Source organism: Bactrocera dorsalis, chromosome 1, assembly GCF_023373825.1.
Source record: "Bactrocera dorsalis isolate Fly_Bdor chromosome 1, ASM2337382v1, whole genome shotgun sequence".
In the NCBI taxonomy this organism is placed as follows: Eukaryota; Metazoa; Arthropoda; class Insecta; order Diptera; family Tephritidae; genus Bactrocera; species Bactrocera dorsalis.
The window spans coordinates 21,168,975-21,190,721 of record NC_064303.1 but is presented as its reverse complement, the minus strand read 5'-3'; the positions used below and the strand labels follow the sequence as shown (position 1 = coordinate 21,190,721).

At 36.2% G+C, this 21,747-nt stretch overlaps 1 protein-coding gene and 1 long non-coding RNA gene across 2 annotated transcripts in view; both read right to left on the bottom strand.

The window, feature by feature from the left end:
• The window catches only part of LOC125780225 (uncharacterized), a 341,973-nt gene that overhangs the window by 284,934 nt on the left and 35,292 nt on the right, over positions 1–21,747 (bottom strand). The gene's annotated exons all lie outside the window — the stretch shown is intronic.
• On the bottom strand, positions 1,002–21,145 carry LOC105225674 (glycoprotein-N-acetylgalactosamine 3-beta-galactosyltransferase 1). The gene is made up of 4 exons (XM_011204253.4): positions 20,267–21,145; positions 15,200–15,293; positions 1,556–1,855; positions 1,002–1,480 (listed from the first exon to the last, which is right to left on the bottom strand). Exons 1-4 carry the CDS (start codon positions 20,794–20,796, stop codon positions 1,241–1,243), a joined length of 1,164 nt encoding a protein of 387 aa, XP_011202555.2. The 5' UTR covers positions 20,797–21,145; the 3' UTR covers positions 1,002–1,240.

The following is a 21,747-nucleotide window of genomic DNA, read 5'->3' as shown; positions in this document are numbered from 1 at the left end:
GGAGGAAAGTTTATTTCCGCGATTTCTTGGTGTAAATAGGTCCTGAAGGCGTGTTAATATGGGATATACTAAATCTGTAGGTTTGTTTCGGCTTCGTAATTGGGTTTATATTGGCTGTTAATTTTTCCAATGATTGCCTTTTAGCCAACCTTAACTCCTTTGTAAAGTTAGCATTATCTTTTTTATATTTAATTAAATCAGCGTTAGTTCTGTTGTGTTTGAATGTTGCCTACAAAGACTTTTTCCTATTTCTGAGAATAGATAACAGATTAGATCAATACGGTAGTTTTGCTGAAAACCTTTAGGTGTTATTCTGGGGCATAGTTAAATGAGCTGCAGAACGAATAGTAGTGTTAATAACAGATGCTTCAGCATTTACGTTTTCTCTAGAGCTCATAGTATTGGAAAAACCTACTGAAATATTAATAAATTTATCCCAGTCTGCCTTCTCGGTTAGGAGTTTGGATCTTGGCTTAACATTTTACGATTTAGGGATGAAGAGGGATGTGAATATGGGAAAGTGATCACTACTGTGAAGGTCGTCGATCGTATGAGAAGAGAGTTTGGCTGCTATTGTGGATGAGGCCAGGATAATGACGGGATGTGTAAAGGTACTATGTGTAGAAAAGTGAATTGATTTACCATCGTTTAACAGGATTGTGGAAATAGCCATGATACTTTTTAGGTGGGTATACCTTTTTATTGTAAGAGTTATGGGTTTCTTGGAGTGAAATAATTTCAGGACAAAATTCATTAAAAAGGATATTTAAGTCAGGGTAGTTATTAAGTCGGCCACTTAACGACGTGGATTAATTCATCAAGAGTGTATCAATTAACTCAATGCAATTTTGGACGATGAAGCTTCATCAAGGACCAGTGCTTAACGATGGCATAGTGAATTACATCAAGGTCGTAGATCACTCCAAGATGAATTTCAGGAATGTTGTTCAAAATCAGTTGTTGTTCCGGAAAGTATTGAAGCTGCGCGTAAACATAAATGCACTTTTTTGTTAACAAACTGATCTCTTCATATTTATTTAATTTCCTATAATACATAACTATAAACAAAGAACCATATGCAATACATACATATACATATGCTTAGACGCCTTGTATATATGCTTATAACAACTTTAAATCATAATAAATACATATACTTAGTTACTTAATAAATAATTGATAGGAGCCCAGCATCAACCTCATACACACTTTGAATAATATCACAATTTCAGAGTTACAACTAAAAATTATCTGGTAGACCTTGTGTGGCTAAGTTCACTAACGGTCCCTCTTCGGCGGTGTAATTGCTGGGAAATAAACGCTTCACTTCCTCCAGCGACAAATTGACCGGTAGCATGCTCACCTGATGCTGTTGCAGACCAAAGGCACGAAAACGATAAATGAAGTACTCATACATATACATAGCCCAGGGACTGGTGTAGTGGAAGGCAATCGAGTAGTTCGAACAACAATGCAAGCCCTAAAATGCAATTAATTATTTGAAGCCGCTTTTATGGTATTATTGCATTGCGTAACTTCATGAAGTGTAACTTACGCGCTCAACTGGGTGCGGCGTCATGGTAAGCAGCCATTCGGAGATCTCCGTTGTGTTGTCGGTGGCCATGTAAGTTTGCAAATCAAGCGGAATAAATTTCGGTTTATCGTCGGCACTCAATGCGAATCGTGCATCGGCGAGATGTACGCCTACATTTTGCAAACAAACACCCATATAAAAGTCCTCAATGCCAAATTTCTGTGCACGCGGGCAGAGCGTGGAGTTGTGATAGGCCACAGTCATGAAGCGTCGCAGTGCTTCTTTGCTGAGCACATAGGCGGCGCCACCGGACATATAGGGCTGGAAATGAAATGAGATATAATAATAAATTTTTGTTGTTATTTATTTAGTTTTTAGACTTTGGAAATGTTTACTGTGTACATATCTACACCAGTATAAGTATGTATTTGTTAGAACAGCATGCCAACAAATATTTTAATTCAACATTTTCGTACGATTTAGTAGATTAGTAGTACAATTTAACGCTGTAAAAATTCATTGATCAATATTAACTGTGAATATCTCATTGCAGCGATTCGCTCACCGACGTCCTCTGTTAAGAGCATTTCAGTTGTGTTTGTGCATAACGTGAAATGAGATAAATAAAAACGTCTTCACAAAACCTTTGTGACTGTGCCACTAATTTGCCAGTTATTTGTGGCACGATATACATATATTACTTAGTAAGATAAACTCTTAATATGTTCCCTTGGTTTTAGGGTTCTATTTCTCTATGATTGAAGTTCAGTCTATAAAAAATGGGAACCTTAAGCCAGAAATAGTAACGACATTCACTAACCATCACATTATATATAGACATGAAGATGTATAAACTGTGTGATTAATTTTTCCTCTAAAGCATTTTAAATATGAGTACTCATATATTTACAAGTATTACGACAAATTCATTGACTGTCACAGTCGACGTTATTTTTCAGATGGCCATCAATTGAGTCCAATTTTCGATGAGTCGTTCGAGCATTTCAGCTTGAATCGAAGCGGGATTGCCTGCATAGACTTTAGACTTTACATATACCCACGGGAAAATGTCTAACGGCGTGATATCACACTATCTTGGTGGCCAAACAACCGGATCAAAACTTGAAAGTACCGGCTCATCGAACTGTTCTCCCAATAAACCCATTGATTGATAGGTTGTGCGGGAAGTGGCGCCGTCTTATTGAAACCAAATGTCGCCGAGATCACGAGCTTCAATTTCAGGCATCAAATAGTCGGTTATCATGGCGTCACCATGGACGGTTACGTTCTCAACGGCATCATTTTTGAAGAAATATGGAACGATGATTCCACCGGCCCAGAAACCACACCAAACCGTAGTTTGCCCCAAATGCGGCAATTTTGCTTGTTTACACATCCATTGAGCCAGAAATAGGTCTCATCGCTGAAGAAAATTTTGGTCGAAAACGTCAGATCTTCTTGAAACTTTTCAAGAGCCAAGGCAAGGTTATGGCATCAGTCTTTTGGGATGCCCGTAGTACATTATTCATCGAATGATAAATGCATTGTATATTTGATTGCAGTTCTATTCTACCATTCCCAATATTTAGCAATTTTATTCTTTTTCAGGAAGGATCAGTTTGAAATTGTACGCATATATGTATGTATTCATCGTTCCCGTTTCAATATTGTACTGCTCTGTGCAATGCTTCGAAAAGATTTCCGTATATCTCAAATTTTTTATCAACACTTCAGTTATGCCGCTATTTTTTTATGCCAGACCTTTTGCAATTTTAAATTGCCTGTCAAGATACCCCCTCCAATAGTTAGGTATGAAAAAACTGTTATAGCTACCTATAGATGTATTGAATCACCCAATTTATTACTTAAAAACGAACAACTCTGTCCACAATATAAAAACTTGATCCACAGATGTCGCCTTTTACTTTGGCATCGTTTTCTTTAATGCACGTTTACGCCAATTTAAGGTTTGAATGTTGGATACTGCGATGGTAGCGCCATCTATCGGTCAAACATTCCAAAATTAATAATTGATTAAAAAGGAAAAAATAATTTAAAAAACATTTTCCAGTGGACCAAATTGTAAATCTAAACCATTCTCGAATCTCCTTGAACATACACACAAAATTTCATCAAAATCGGTCCATCCGTTTAGGAGCAGTTCAAATGCAAACACACGTTCAGAAGATTTATATATACATATAAAGATTAGCCAAAAGAAAAATAAATTCAAATAAATTGCTAAAAAGTTTTATCTCCCAAATCAGGCAAAAATATCGACTAAGACGACGTTGTAATCAAATATTTTTATTCTAAAACGTTGACTGTTTATATAGCAAATGTAGCTAATGCTTCTGCTTAAGTTTTTGAAGTATAGTCTTCAAAATTTCCATTAGTCAATTTCATAATTAATTCATATTTCAAACCTGAGCAACAAAATATCAGCCGCTTCGTCGTAGGTGCTTAGATTCTGAAGGCATATTATCATTTATCTGCGCCAATATGTTTTTATATGTTAATATGCGATTTAATTAAACGAAAATGTTAATGAAAATAGCATCACCTGCGTTTGGTTACGCCTATTAGAACCTTTGCCAAAAACTAAAAAAGTAAACACGTTTTTTCCAACAGATGTAAATTTTAAATCAATGACACTTTCCGTGTTGAGTTTGATTAACTAAAATATATATATATATATGTATATATATATATATATATATATATATATATCTTCTGCTCACAGATTCTTCAAATATGTAAGGTTAAGTTTCATAGCCAGAAAATTAAATTATTAGTATTTTGAAAACATATTAACATCTATATATATAAAAGAAAGTCGTGTTAGTTACATCACTTATAACTCAAGAACGGCAGAACAGATTTGGCTGAAAATTGGTAGGGAGGTAGCTTAGAGCCAGGAGACGGACATAGGATACTTTTTATCTCTTTATGTCAAAATTTAATACAACTCATAAATACAAAAATTATATTTCAAATCATAAGCATTTGTTCAAAATTCATGTTTGTAGGAATCATTTCAATATTTCATTTCTTCAAAAAAAAAAAAAACAATAAAAACAACCTTACATCTTCGTCTATACAAATATGTATGTACGGCTGAACCAATATTGATGAAATTTTAAGAGGTTGTTCGTTGTGGATTAAGGAAGGTTTAGAAATAAAAACATCTTATACTTTTCATGAAAAGTCGGCAAATTGGATAATTCCAAAAAGTAACTTTTTTCCAAAAACATTTTTTTTTCAATTTCTGTTTTGTTTTTCAATATTTTGATTTGGAAATTATTTGAATAGTTCAGTCTCGATCGCTTGCTTTTTTATTCCGGCTATTCAAGAGAAAAATTATTACTATTACGATTTACGATGCTTTACGACAGGTTGTGAATTGAACAATTGAAAATTATTCAGTGAAAACTTTACGTGTGAAAGATCCAGTATTACATGAAGTGGTGGAAAGCAATATGGTTCATGGACCTTGCGGACACTACAATCCCTTTTCGGTTTATATGTCTAACAATAAATGCACGAAACACTATCCGCTTGCTTTTCTTTCGGAATCGCAAACTGGAAATGATGGATATCCACTCCATCGTCGTAGCTCATCAGACGACCATACAACTTAGAGTAGTGAATATCGAAGTTGACAACATATGGATCGTACTATATTCTCCACTGTTGTCTAATTCACATTCTAAACTCATATCAATGTTTAGTATTGCAGTTTGGTGTAATCTATAAAATACGTTTGTAAGTACGTCACCAAGGGAAGCAACATGGCGCTTAATGGTCTTAAACGATACGGTCCATACGTGAACTGCAATAAAGCGCTTTGTATGATATTTACTTTTGCAATTCATGAACGGTTTCCGATTGTTGTGTGTCTCGCAGTTAATATGGAGATTGGCCAAAGAGTTTATTTTAGCCCAGAGAATACATTACAGCCGGTGGTAACACCGCCAACAACAAAACTAACATTGACGAGTTTTTTTCTCAACTTTCGTCAGTGATCCGCTTACGAGAACATTGCTCTATTTGAAAATAACTTGCATTCATGGAATGCATCGTCGAAGAAATAGTTACGCTGAAAGCAAGACCGAACAGTAGATTGACATTCAGGTGTGTTCTCAACTAATGCATTAGGATGAATTTACACAACCCACCCAAAAAACGATGATTGCTTCTACCTTCGGTTGCTACTGATTAATGCACGCGGCGTATTGCGTACTGTGAATGGTATGGTGTGTGCAATTACAATTGCTGGAACACGATAATCAGTGGAAACAAATGTTGGACGATGCGATAGCTACTTCGAATGCCACTGAAGTTCCCACACTTTTCGCGATAATCATTTCACCATATCAGCCTTTAAATCCGCGTCAATTATGAGATACGAACAAAAATGACATTGTCGAAGACATTTTACATCGTATTCGCTAAAAATTGGAAATGGGTCAATTCCGGTTGATGCTTCCGGTGGTTTGATATCAATTCCATCTGCGGTTTATCAATTCACGAAAGATGAACTCATCACCAATCTTCGGACAATGGCCAAATTATCTTAACTATGATTCCTTAAATGCACGCGCAATATTAACTGCCAAAAAATACAGATGTTCTTGACTTAAACTGGAAGATTCAAAGTCAAATTCCGAAAGACTTGCGCTCATACAAATCGACCGATCGTCTTGCCATTGAAGACGTCGCCGTGAATTATCCAGTGGAGTTTCTAAATTCTTTGGAGAGGCTTGGTATGCTACCGCATCATTTGCGTCTCAAAGTTTGATCTGTCGTTATTATGTTTTGCAATCTGCAAGCGCCGAAACTATGTAATGGAACCCGACTGATTGTGACGCAGCTATCGAATACAAAGGGCTGAATGCTTGATTCAACGAATTTCTTTGAGTTCCAACGATTTGCCATTTCAGTTTCCAGCGAAAATTGCATTTGAGATGACACTCAACAGGACACAAGGATAGTCGCATAGTGTGTGCAATAAGTTTGGAAATTCTATGTTTTTTACACGGCTAGATATACGTGGCGTGCACACGAGTTGGAAAGCCATCTTTTCTGTACAAAGGAACAGAAACCAAAAAATTTTGTTTATCAAGCTGCGTTACATTGAAAAAAAAAAATGAAATGATAAATTCAACTTTCTTTTCATTTCAAAACACATAATTTCACGCAGGACAACGGCTGCGGGGTCAGCTAGTTATATTTATAAACAATCATAAAAAACAACGGAGCTAAGCAAAATATCTATTAAACACAATCATTTTGTGTGATTTTCTTTGAGGACTTCATTTTCATACACCAGTCAATGCCCAACCCAGCTATCAGAGGTTATGTTTAGCTAATTGGTGTGTGGGTTTCAAATAACCACAGAGTTATTACTAAAGCAACTTTTCGATGAAAAATACTAAAAAAATTCAGCGACTTAATAGCTATATCAGACATATTTATATCTATGGATACTTTTAAACACCTAAACATACGAGTTTAAACATAACTCAGCTTCAGCGCTGAATTTAATTACATTTTTACGCCTTGACTTCTCGCGACTAATAATTGAATTTGATTAATGCCTTGATGCAAAAAAACACCAGTGAAATTTATAAACAGATTTGTTAGTGAGATCAGAGCTACGATTTGGTACTGGCTGATATGCTATAACAAAGAGTCAACACGAAGAAAAATATATTTTTTAATTTTTTCAAATTTATTCGGTGTCTAATAGGCTTAAAATGTTGTTGTGAAATGTTGTTAAGATTTACAAATTAATTACTGGCCTTAGTTTTTGGTAGTTTCGTTAGACACATAATAAAATGTGTACTTAATATTTTATAAAATTACTCACTTTGTTTGCAAATCTTCTAAAATTGTTTGATTACTCAACTTCACAACAAACCTTGAAGTAGACTTAAGATTTGTGTGTTTACATTGCAAATTTCTTAATCTTATTTTATCAAAAACTATGATATGAACCTTGTAAGAAATCTACGTGTTTATTAGCAATACCCGTCTTAACTTTGTGGTCGCAAAATATTTGTATATTTCTAGATTTGCGTCAGATTAGTAATTACAACCTACTTATCGGTTTGCGAGTAAGAACACAGGCTTCTACTTTCGTATGTATACTACTGTGGTCAAAAAATAAGGTGACATTGTATTTATTTTGAAAATTCTTTATTTATTCATCCCCTTCAAAATAATCCCCTCCCGATGCAATGCACTTATGCCAACGGATTTTCCAATCTTCGAAACACTGGTTGTAGTCACTTTCCGGGATGGCCTTCAGTTCCGTCTTCGCTGCGGCTTGAATCTCCTCTATCGTATAAAAACGGTGTCCCCGGAGCGGTCTTTTGAGCTTGATGAACAGCCAGAAGTCGCACGGCGCCCGATCAGGTGAATACGGTGGTTGCAGAACGATGTGGGTTGAGTTTTTGGCGAAATGATCACGAATTACGAGGGCAGTATGGGATGGTGCATTATCGTGGTGTAAAAATCAAGAATTGTCTTTCCACAATTCCGACCTTTTTAGGCGGATAGCGTTACGCAAACGACGCATAACGTTCAAATAATAAATAATCAATTGTTGACTGCTTGACCGGTTGGAAGGAATTTATAATGCACAACACCACGATAATCGAAGAAAACAGTCAACATGACCTTGATTTTTGAGCGACTTTGGCGCGATTTTTTTGGTCTCGGCTCTCTTTTGGCACGATATTCGCTCGATTGATCGGTTGTTTCGGGGTCGTAAGCATAGATTCAAGTCTCAACGCCAGTTACGAGTATAATGCGTTTCATGACACCCTGGTAGTCGGAAAGCAACGTTTCATACACTTCAACGCGATGCCTTTTTTCCAAAAAGTTCAATGTTTTCGGTACCAGTCGAGCAAATTTGTTAATAGATATTTTTGCATGGTAAAAATCGCCAGACAAAGTGTTCGCGTCGTTCGACAATTTAATAAGACATTGTAACGATTTGGTTTGCGCGTTGTTTAAATGAACCAGTCCGAGTCAATTTTGATCTTGAATGTATAATGTATTAGTTCATGAGAGCGGTTCTTTTGACAATGCGCTTAAATACTCAAGTAAAGAAAAAGACATTTTTTAATAACATAAAGTAAACTGCAACTCGAAATCCAACATAGAGTATCTCTTACCAACAGCTGCTACTTCGGACTAAGTTAAGTCCTCTCTCGACGAACAAAAACAAAACTCTGTAAGTCACTCATTAAAATAATTTAAAATGAGAAAAAGTTGTAATGTTAACCAAATTTGTTTGGCAAGCACACGAAAATCATATAACATGTGTTCTCATTGTCTTGACAACTACTGTCATTGAATTTGTCATTTTGTAAAACGGCACATTAACAGGTTGTACCAAATTTCCCAAAATTCTCAATTATTACTTCATTATGAATGATATTATGCAATATGTGAATTTCTCCAAATTTATTAATTCATTTAATATGCATATTAATTGAAGTTAAACATTTACGTGATGCTTCCAACTAACCGCAAAGTGTCCCAAATGCTTGTTTGTTTTTTCTTTTCTGAATTACTTTTATTCAACGAAATTTATTCTTGTTTCAATAAGCGGTTTGGATTATTGCGGGCAAACGCGATAGCAAAAATAGACAAATAAATAAAATAGACAGGAGTGTGTATGTAAACAAATATTTACCTCATCACTAACGGTGAAGGTACCGACAACAGCTATTTCGCTATTGAACCTAGAATTACGTTTGAGCACAAAAATAGCGCTAAAGCTTACCCATGCATAATTTTAAATAGCTTCTCTGATATTGTTGACTACTTGCAGCAAGTGAAGAAAAAAATATTGCAATTAAAAAAGATTTGTGTTTTCTAAAAGCCGCGGTTTTTTTCTGCATAATGGCTATAATCATTATTAATTGCATACAACATTGGATGATACATGCAATTAATTTCGAAAACGCAAAAAGTAAACGCCCATAATTGCCAGTTCTCATAGAAATAGCAGATCGTAGAAGACATGCCACGTTCTGGAGGAACTTCGACTTCCTCAACAAATGAAAACATTAAGAAAGCGAAGTATATGGTGCCCGAAAATCATCAGGCAAGTGTTGGAGAGATTGCCAAAGAGGTCGACATCCCTCGCGAGTACACTCGAATAATTTTGATGGATATTTTGAATATGAAAGGCGTTCTTGCTCGACTTGCCCCAATAAAGCAGAATCTTCTTAAAAAAGAGTACCGTAAACAAGTCTCTTTGGAAATGCATGCAATAATTTTTTATGAATATGCAAATTTCGCACATCATCACAATGCACTGCATGGCAACCATTACAATGCTTTACTATCCTCTGCTATTTTTGTAAGTAAATACCAACGTTTAATTTCAAAGTAATTAACATGAGATTACTACTTACATACATATATATTTTATGTTATCTTTTGTACTAGACAGCAATAAATTAAATATTGTCAGACATTGACGAAGGCTAAAACAAGTCAAGTATGTGGTTGTGTACAGTGGTGTGCGAAAGTTCACATAACAACTCAAAAGTAACTATCTATTAGGTTGTCAAATATCCCCTTCCGCTTTTTTTCTTTTGAATTTTGCGGCTATGTAAGAGTATGAAGAGCTACAGAGCTCTTATCTGGAAATACTATACAACTTTGAAAGGTCGTGACATAACCTACAAAACGATGCAATACATGATTAGTTTGGATATTGCGTTCAACAGTTATAGACGTGTAAACATGGAGTTCACCAACGCCGAAATTTGCACTATTATATTTTAAAGTTTTCTTTCTTTAAAGGCAAATCTGCTAGAGAAACGTTCTGTGAGATTATTGTTGTTTTCTTTTCGGGGATGGTACTCTATAACTTCGAACTACGGAGGAATGGTTTCGATGATTCAAAGCGGGTGAACACGACACCATGCATAAGAGCCAGCCGGCGAAAGACCTGTAACGACTAATACTGATAAAATCATGGAAAACATCGAGATAGACCGACATGTGGCATCTAGTGACATCGCCAAGAAGATGGAAGTTAGTCCCCAAACCATTTTAAACCATCTGCAGAAGGCCGGATACACAAAAAAACTTGATGTTTGGGTGCCGCATGATTTGACGCAAAAAAACCTTCTGGATCGAATCAGCGCCTGCGATATGCTGCTGAAACGGAACGAACTCAACCCATTTTTGAAGAGGATGGTGACTCGTCAGAAGCTACGGAAGCTCGGCTAGGAGGTTTTATCGCATCCACCATACGAGTATAGTCCGGACGTAGCGCCAAGTGATTACCACCTGTTCCTGTCCATGGCAAGCGCCCTGTCCGAGAGGGGTATGAGGTGTAGATGGAAACAGATCTTTATGCAGATTTTAACTAAATCCGATTACCGGAACACCTTTTTTAAAGCATTGAATAAAGAGCAAAAAAGCGAAAGGGAGATATTTTGTTCACTTTATAGGGTTCTGACATTTCCTTTAAAGTGTTACTAACTTGGTTTGCTTACCATGTCAGTATATAGTACAACTGTACACTCAAGAAGTGACGATTATCACTTAGGAAATATTTTAGGGAAAAGCTAGAATGAGGCAGTAGGTAAATGGACCACTGTAGATATTGCAGCTAACGGTGAACTGACAGAATAAATTGGTTTGCTTAATGTTTTTTTTTTACTAACAAGCAAAACGACTTAATATTGGTAATACTTCATCAGAGAGGCAATTTTGGGACAGAAAAGTACAAGAGTAACAGGGTTTCCCTTTTTTCATGCTACTGTATATAATTTATGCTTAAATTGTTATGATGGCAAATGCAAATTTGTACAAAGCAGTTTCCATTCAACATTTCTATAGATAAGACAAAAAAAATATCCAAACAATGATTGATTAATTTAATAATAATTAAATTAAATTGGTTAATAATTTGTTCGATTATTTAAATAATGATTAGACAATACTCTGAAATTGCTTCTTTATGTTTGAAATTTCTCGAATTACACTTACTACAACGTATATTTAGCAAATTTAGATGGTTTCAAGTGTCCATATTACAATTTCATTCATGAAAGTATTAAATGTGCTCCTGTTTTTATGATATTTGCATTTCTTATAGACTTATTAGTAATAAAATTTTATTTTTCAGTCATGCTTTTTCATGCATACAAGCTTCAAGTAATCTCAACTCTCAGGCTCTCTACCGAAATTAATTTAGGAAAAGTAAGGCAATTTGTCAAAGTGTAAGAAGTGGGAGAATATTATTTTTATTATATTTATAGAAAATTTCCGAAGCTTGGTATGAAAATGTCAAAATTTTGACTACATGTTGGTCTTCAATTCATCAAAAATCCAGTTATGACTATTCTGCAAAGTGAAGCTTGTAAAATTATATAAAATATAAATTTTTTTAGATAACCATAAAGCACTCAATTAAGAAGAAATTTTTTATAATGTATTGACAAACTTAAAGATCCTAGGAGAAAATATGAGTATCAAGTTAAATTATATCCGCAATTATTTGAATACATTTTCGGATAATTATATTGAGAAACAGAGAGAGCGTTCCGCTATGGCCCAAAAGTAATGCATGAAAGGTATTAGATTGATAGAATCGTTCGATTCTTGCAGATTATTGCTGATCATTAAAAAGAGATTATCCGCTGGAAAACTTAGAAACTTAGAATATGCATTTTATTGAGATATAACGTAGTATGTTTTCAATTTATGTCTCTTTGTTTACTTCGATGCATCTTTATTTTTCAAAACAAAACTGACATAATAAATATATGTTTCATGTTTTCTACTTTTTGTAATGTAAAATTAAAGTAAAGATTTAAATAAAATAATAAAAATCACTTTAGTGCTATGAGTTATGAGGTCAAATATATACAAAAGTGATCTTATATCTAAGGAAATAAAACCAAGGTAGAATAATGATAGTTAGTCATCTTGATTGTATTAAAGCTGCCAAATCTGCCAATCTCACAAGGTTATAAAACACCATTTAGCTATGCAAATATTTCAAAAAAATATAGAACAGTTTGTAGATATGTTTAAATAACGATTGAAAAATATTGTGTAAAGTATATTGGGTAGTCGAAAAAGTCTTTTCGTATTTTGTCAATAGATGTCGTTGTGTTGCAGTCGTTTATCTCCAATGCTACCAATCACATTGGTACGAGAATTTACGAGAATTTTGACTGAGTAAATCACTCTTAGTAATCACTCATACTAAACACTATTCGAATAATTTTAACTGAAGATTTGGATAAGCAAATGGTAAATGAAGACTAAAAACTTTTTGATAAAAAAGGATTTCGTTCATCAACGACCCTATGCATGCGATCATCTATCACTATATGACAATTTGCTATTTTCAAAACTGAAAGCTAGAAGGAAAGGCGTATTTTTGCCATTCAAGAAACTGCAATCGAGATGAAGAAGAACATTTCTATAAATTGCATAAATAATCGCTGAATAGATTGGTTCCTTTCAAACTTTGTATTGAATAAATAATAACTTTTTAAGATAATATAATTTACATTTTATTTTATTTCAAAAAGTTTGATTCAGTTTTGGACACACCTGCCCACCTACAGTATTCTTTTTAAGGACTGAACAGAAAAATTCGGTTTAATAGAAAACACTTTCGCTATGCAAAAGCTGAGATAACAGACCAGCGACAAAAATTATCCAGACAAAACAAAAACAGGCGAAAACTTTCATCAATTATTTAGAGAAAATTGGCCTTAAACCATATACACTTACATATATACTTATATCGTTTTTAAAGTGAATTTAGTTCACACTTTCGTTTGTCTCACTGTAATCATAATTATTTTGCCTTCGATACCTTCTCTTTGATAGGTTAGTTAATTGCAACAACTTCAATCAGATATTAGATTATATCAAATGCTTAGCCGGAGCTGTACATATTATACCCTGAACAGGGTATTTTATGTTTGCTACGAAATTTGTAACACCCAGAAATAAGCGCCGGAGACCCTATAAAGTAGTAGTTGAGCTGAGTCAATTTAGCCATGTCCGACACTCTGTCTGTCCGTCTGTATATATACGAACTAGTCCCTCAGTTTTTAAGATGCTGCTCATTTGTCGGAACTGCCGATATCGGACCAATATAACATATAGCTACCATACAAACTGAATGATCGAAATCAAGTTCTTATATGGAAAACTTTCACATTTGACAATGCATCTTCACGAATTTTGGTATAGAATATTTTCTAAGGCAACAATGTAATCTCCGAAAAAATTGTTCAAATCGGCTCACTATAGCATATAGCTTCCATACAAACTGAACACATAGTTACTAAAAGAAATGCACCTGTGAAGGGTATATTAGCTTCGGTGCAGCCAAAGTTAATGTTTTTTCTTGTTAAAATGTTAATTTTACAAAGAATGGAAAAGTAATGAGCAAAAATACAGTCACGAGTAAGGTACGAGTTCTGGTAACGTTTGACTCTTCACAAACTGAATTACCAATGCCCATGTACATTTTTGTTGTTTTTAATATTCTTAAATTCTTTGAATTTCTTTTGAATAAACAGTAATGAACAGAACTTGTTAATCCTGTTGCTATTACCGTTAATTCCGCTAATTCTTTTCGCCAACTTCTCAATATTAACAAGTCACTTACTAATTGCGATAAAAATAAACGGCATATAGACTGCTTATTAAATCGATGACAAAACTTTTAAATATTTATATTTGTTTAGAGCTGCAAAAATTAATAAAAACCCACTAAGAATTATTAATTACATGCGAACATACCTATCAACCGCAGAAGGAAGTGAGGCTTCACAAATGAAGACAGCTGCCAAACACTCGTCGACAAGTTCAACGTGGTTTTGCTGATTAAAATTAATTATTTTTTTAACACAGAAACGACTATACACTCACACATATGTATGTATGTCTAACAATTCATAGTTTTAGCGGATTTTGTTTATGCTTCTCCCAGTAGGTGGTGTGAATAAAAAACGATTAGTAGCAACAATTTAAGATAAGCATAAATAACAACGTTAACACAGACATATACATGTGTATTTTGGATTAAAAAATATTTAAACTAACAATTTATTATTGTTATTGCTAACTAGTTTAGCAAATGCGTCTGTAAATATTTGTAACATCGCCACTTAGAAACAACCAGTGATGACTTAAGCTGCTGTTAATCACTAGGTTTGTTGCCAAAAATATGATAAGTTCAGAATAGCCGAAGTTACGCATGTTTTCAATATTGTTTGTGAAATTCAACTTTAAAGCATTTTGCCTTTTTGCCGCCAAATCTTTGGGGCGCTCACTGTCTATTAATCATGTCTGACTGTTAAACATTAAGTTTTATTGCTTGTTTGCATAAATTTATTATTGAAATTCTATTTTGAACACTTGATAAGCATCCACCTAAGGCATACAAATGTTTAGTCAGCTCTGTTTGGACATAATGTGTCGTTAATATGCGCATGCGTAACCAAATTCAACGCATATCAGCCGTTTCCATGTCGAATGAGTCAATTAAAGACAGTTTAATGGTAGTAATAAAGCGTTTTTATAGATTTCGTGGAAATGCAGCATTTTTTTGAACTAATTGGTCTATACTACTGACATTTGTATGTATATACTTACCACACCATAGCGCACCAGCTGATAGCCGAAGTAGATTGGAATGTCCGGCGAATATGCGTATAGCATGTAACGCAAGTTTTCCATCACCATGTAACTGTAATGAAATTGGATTTTGAAGAAAGTTAGTTAATTTTCTTATCAAAAATTGATAGTAGTTATAATATATCAAATATTTTATAATATAGGGTGGGCCATATAAAATTTTAAATTTCGAAGATAGGGCGTGAAAGATTGAGTGTAGCGTTTACTATATGGCATGTAGCGCCGTCCTGCTGGAACCAAATGTTGTCCAATTCTTCCTCTTCAATTTGCTTGAAGAAAAATTGGGTTAACATTGCGCGATATCGCTCACTATTAATGATTACGGTTCCTTCTTCATTTTCGAAGAAACATGGGCCGATGATTCCACCAGACCAAAATCCGCACCATACAGTGATTCGTGCTGGGTGCAATGGCTGCTCGACGATTACGTGCGGGTTTTCTGTGCCCCAAATGCGACAATTCTGCTTGTTAACGTAACCATAAAGGTGGAAATGAGCCTCGTCCGAAAAGATGATTTTTCGGTAAAATTGACCATACTCGGTCAAACGATCTTCTGCTCAATTTGCGAACTGTAGACGGTTTTTTTCTAGTGAATAGCGACCCATTTCGTAAATTTTAGACTTTTTACTGAATACCAGTCACTTTCCGAATGGTATTTGACGTTTCCAATGTCGAAATATAGTATTTGAAAAATGGTATTTGACGTTTCCAATATCGAAATAATAATTCAAATTTAAAACGTTAGATGGCCCACCCGTTATTTATAGCAATTTGAGTTCGACATAGGAGCTTAAATCTACTAAATATCATTCAAACAAGAAAAAAAGTTAAATTCGGTTGCACCGGAACTAAAATACCTTTTACAGAAGTTTTCATTTGAATTCGAAAACTTCTTCGAATAACTTGTCTATGTATCGTCTTTGCAAAATATTCCAAGCTAAATTTGGTGAAGATGGAGCCATTCGCTAGTGCCTTCTAACAACGCAGTTTTATATAAACTAATTGAAATGGCTATTTTATAAAAATCTGTATGTAATTTCGATCGGTAGGTTGGCAGCTACATATGTCTATGCTAAACTGCTCTGATCAAATAAAAAAGTGTTCCATACAATAACTGAATTTTTATCGATCGCCATGGCGTCTATATTCTGAGGTTATAGCCGTTCGATATCGGCGGTTCCGACAAATAAGCAACTTTTAGGGGAAAAGGACAAATTTCAGATCAATGTCTCAAAAACTGAAAGACTAGTTCTTATACACATATACAGACAGACGGGCATGGCTTAACTCAGCTCACCACGTCGGTAACTTATATGTAGGTACATCAGGGTCTCCGATGTTTTCTTTTAGGTGTTGAAGGCATAAATGTATGTAGTTACATATATAAATATATACATACTTTAAATATCCTGTTTACCTTTCAATTAGTCGTACAACACAATTCATGCTCCCTCACGGACGGAGCGAAGTTCAGAGGAAAAGTAGGTAGCGTCTTTCAAGCGTTGATGGCTGCTATCAAGGTAGCGGTAGATATGCTGCCTATAGAGAGGTGTGCTTTCACTCCGAAGGCTGAGCGAATGTACTGCCTTTGAGCTCACTGACTGTATGCACAAAACTAAGCATCTTTGCACGACCTCATTAGAAATAGCATCAAGTTTATTCCATATTATACTTGTATAGGCGATCGGTCTCAGCGAAATCGCCGAAAACTGCAAAGCCTATGAGCTTGCTAAAGAGGTATCCTTTCCACAATTTCCTCTGATTGGAAGCGAGTCCGCTTTTCGATGTCTTCTTGCGCTGGTCGTCAACCAAAAATTGTGAGACTAATAGATCCTTATGGCACAAAAGCAAGATGTCGAATTTCTGGCTCTGAACTAAGCCAATCTCGTCGCAATTATACAAGTGGGTGTTCTCACGGTCAGCTAAATATTTTGTCGGGCGCACTTGTCAGAGCTTTGTCACCTTCCCTTCCATTGTCCAGTTTGCCAGACTTAAATTGAAATATTTCGGTAGAAACATCAGAGGCGAACTTAGCGAAGTTCCATTTATTGACATTAACCGTCTTAACAATTTTGTGGCGAGCCCAAAACCCTTTGTCGATTTATGAGGATCTGCTTATCCACTTTTAAGGAGTGTATGGGACACAAAGGACTAATATATATCCAGGAGATATCTACCGGTATTATCAAATTATTACCCCCGACACCCAAAAGCTGTCGAATTCATACTATAACTTTTTAGGAACCCGGACGCCATAATTGTGGATCCCAGTGCCTATGGCTGACTTTTTCTCGAAAATATCGGTCAATAAGTGAGATTTTCAAACAACTAAAATTTAGGATAATGTTTTTTGATATAAATATACCCTTGTTTAAAGAATGGGCTTAATCGGACCAATACTTCCCTTAGCTCCCATATACTAATACACAACAACTTCCAACTTATAGATAGATAGATATATGTTACTGAGGTATTACACTGCGACCTAGGGTCCATTGTGCGCTCTCCTATTTCACATACGTTCACCAAGGTCCAGCAAACTGAATAATTCCAGGAGCATGCTGGGCGCTACTGAGGTGTGGTGATCCCTATCCATGTAGATGGCACCCAGAGCCTTAAGCCTTCTTCTGCAAATTGCTGGACAATCCAGAATCAGGTGTGCTGGTGTTTCCTGGTCCAAGTCGCAGAACCGGCAGTTTGCGCAAGACACTAAGCTTGGACAAGTGCTTCCTGAGCCTGCAGTGTCCTGTGTATAGCGCGACGAAGGGGCTCTCTTTTAATTAGTTCCTTGAACCTAGAGAAGTTGTATCCTCCTAGAAGAAGCTTGGCATGGCGCCAGTGCTGATCCCTCCCCAATCTCTCCTCCGTGCGGAGCAGCTCCTTAAGAGTGTGGGACCCAACCGCAATGCATGGTTCTGGTCCCATCATCTTGGACGCTGACGTCACGCGAGCTAGTTCCTCGGCTAGCTTATTTTCGGGGCTTTATGCCCCGGCACTCAGATTAAGTGTACCCGGTTGCACAATGATAGGCGGTTCAGCCTTCCTATGCATTCGTCTATTAAAAGCGATTTAACCTCATATGCTGAGATCGCTTTTAGTGCCGCTTGACTGTCGCTAAGAATGGCGGTGCGCTGGTTGCAATAGTTGCGGTGGAGGTTGATTTTTACGCACTGGTATAGATAGCTTGGTATGCGGTCCCGCAATGCCTGTCTTATGCCTTCCGGTGTTTTTGAGCCGTCAGTGTACCACTGAATAGTACTGTCTCTCAACAGTATGTCAAGCGTGGGGTCATTCCACTCAGTCTTATTGCCTAGAGTAACGCTAAAGTTGTTTATGAAATTAATTATTTTTGTAACGCCGTCTCTTGGGAGAAGGGCCAATGGTGTACTTTCCCCTAGTGCCTTCATCTGTTGAGACGACATTAGCTTTCCTTTGCCGAAACTCTCTGATGACATTAGCAGCATGATATGATTCGCTACCTGTTTAATCACCAGATGCAGCGGTGTGAGCTTTGGTATGACTTCAAGGCCAACCGAAGATTGCGTTGCCTTGGCAGCCCAAGCAACCGCTTCATAGGTGACAATAGGTCTTCCAACTTATACCCCATGATGAAAATATCAGCTAAATTGACAACGATAGCATGACTCTCCACTGATGTTTTGTATATCCTCTCAGTTACCTCTCTTGATACTTTGGCAATATTTATATAGCTTGTAGTACTCAGGAAACTTAAAACTATTGATGAAATTATTATGATTAATATAACATATAACTAATTCAATTGAAGTCTTCGAAGTTATTTGCTTTAAAGCTTTTACGCAATATTATTAAAAATGTGTACTCACGAAAAATAATTCTTCCTTTTTTATACTCTCGCAACAAAGTTGCTAAAGAGAGTATTATAGTTTTGTTCACATAACGGTTGTTTGTAAGTCCTAAAACTAAAAGAGTCAGATATAGGGTTATGTATACCAAAGTGATCAGGGTGACGAGTAGATTTGAAATCCGGATGTCTGTCTGTCCGTCCGTCCGTCCGTCTGTCCGTCCGTCCGTCTGTCCGTCCGTCTGTCCGTGCAAGCTGTAACTTGAGTAAAAATTGAGATATCATGATGAAACTTGGTACACGTATTTCTTGGCTCCATAAGAAGGTTAAGTTCGAAGATGGGCAAAATCGGCCTGCTGCCACGCCCACAAAATGGCGGAAACCGAAATCCTATAAAGTGTCATAACTAAGCCATAAATAAAGATATTAAAGTGAAATTTGGCACAAAGGATCGCATTAGAAAGGAGCATATTCGGAAGTAATTTTTTTGGAAAAGTGGGCGTGGCCCCGCCCTCTACTAAGTTTTTTGTACATATCTCGGAAACTACTATAGCTATGTCAACCAAACTCTATAGAGCCGTTTCCTTCAGGCATTTCCATATACAGTACAAAAATGGAAGAAATCGGATAATAACCACGCCCACCTCCCATACAAAGGTTATGTTAAAAATCACTAAAAGTGCGTTAACCGACTAACAGAAAACGTCAGAAACACTAAATTTTACGGAAGAAATGGCAGAAGGAAGCTGCACCCAGGCTTTTAATAAAAATTGAAAATGGGCGTGGCGTCGCCCACTTATGGACCAAAAACCATATCTCAGGAACTACTCCACCGATTTCAATGAAATTCGGTATATAATATTTTCTTAGCACCCTGATGACATGTACGAAATATGGGTGAAATCGGTTCACAACCACGCTTTCTTCCAATATAACGCTATTTTAATTCCATCTGATGCCTTCTCTGTATAATACAATATATACATTAGGAACCAAAATAAAAAAAAATATGTAAATGACGGATAATGAAATCTCGATTATCACTTTATCATGCGAGAGTATAAAATGTTCGGTGACACCCGAACTTAGCCCTTCCTTACTTGTTTAATATTGAAAATATTACTTCAACCGCATGTATTCTTAAGGGCAATGAAATGCAAAGTTCGCTTATGACATATAACTCTAAATTTAAACTCACTCACGTATCATCGTCCGCCTTGACGAACCAGTCATAGTCGTCAAAATAATGTTCGTACACATAGCGAAATCCCTCACGTGTCTTATTCCACAAATCATCATAGGTGTCGGCCTCCGTATCCACCACCGCCACAGCGCCCAACTCCTCATCTTCCTCGCTGCTTAAAAATATCAAACGCGTGCAACGTTTGCCCCAAGTGGCCTTCACATGCTGCGCATGACTCGCATGGTGGCTGGGCGATGTCAACACCATGCATAGCACACGCACGCGCTCGTTAAGCTGTTGTTGCAACGTATCGGCCTCGGTGGCCACCTCCTGCAAGGCCGTCATATAACCCGTTTGCCAGTACTCGGTGGCAGTAGTGTGTTGCCGCTGTTGCACGCTCTCCATTTGATAATGACTATACAATAGTAGTGTGCCTAGCGCCATCAGAAAGCCCAATACAAAGCCAAATAGTATATGCAACTGCACACGAAACGGCGAACACACGGGGCGTACATGGTAGGCGTTAGTCGGTAGTAACGTAAAACTCATTATTTTATAAAACTTGTTCTTGATGTTCTACGTAGTTATAGTGGTAATAAAGTTTAAGCACTAATATATTATGCTGTCAGAACATAAACACCTTGTCTTATTTTCTTTGGTTGTATTATATTGATAATTATTACTTCAACCTTTTCACCTTCTGTTTTGCTGATATTCACATAATTTCACAATGCGCATGCGCAAATACGCCTTCTAATTGACATACGAATTCATATTACGCGACTTTACTCAAGCGCTAATGTTCGTCCTCCGTTATAATACGCGGAGCTACTCATGCTGCGCGCTAAAAGCTAAATAGTCTTACTACGCACGCGTATCGCCGATGACCGACTAAATGATGAGCTTCACACTGCTCCGTGCAGAACGTTTCATTCGGCTTTATTGTAAGCAACGCAACTATTGTACAGTGGTTCAATTCAATTTTTTTAGCAATAAATATTTTTTATTAATATTTGTTTTGTGTTTAAAAACCGAGTTTGCAGGCTATACTGAGTTAGAGGTTCCTATTCCAAGCGAGAAATATTTAAGAATAATTATTCAGGGCATTTGACGGTGCAATGTGTAGTTTTGAAAAACAAATTTGGATGACTATCTTATAAGCAAAAATGTTATTGAAAAATTGGCCACGCAATATATCTCTACTGACCTTAAGCTAAATGTACGTACCTATCTTAAGGGAAATTTGACCCGCCCAATGACGCACATTATTCAAAAAGAATTGAACGATTTACGATGACTTATACATTGAGTTTATACCGGAAATAAAGTCTGTGAGAAGTTAGAAAATTTTCTATTATGCTTATGGAGACTGAGTGTATTATTGATCCGATTCAGCCCAATTTTGCTATAGTGGCATATCATTATCACATCAGGGTTCGCTCTGAGGTTCATTAATATGTATTTCTCGCAAATTACTCGTTTCTTAGCGGCTTAAGGGGC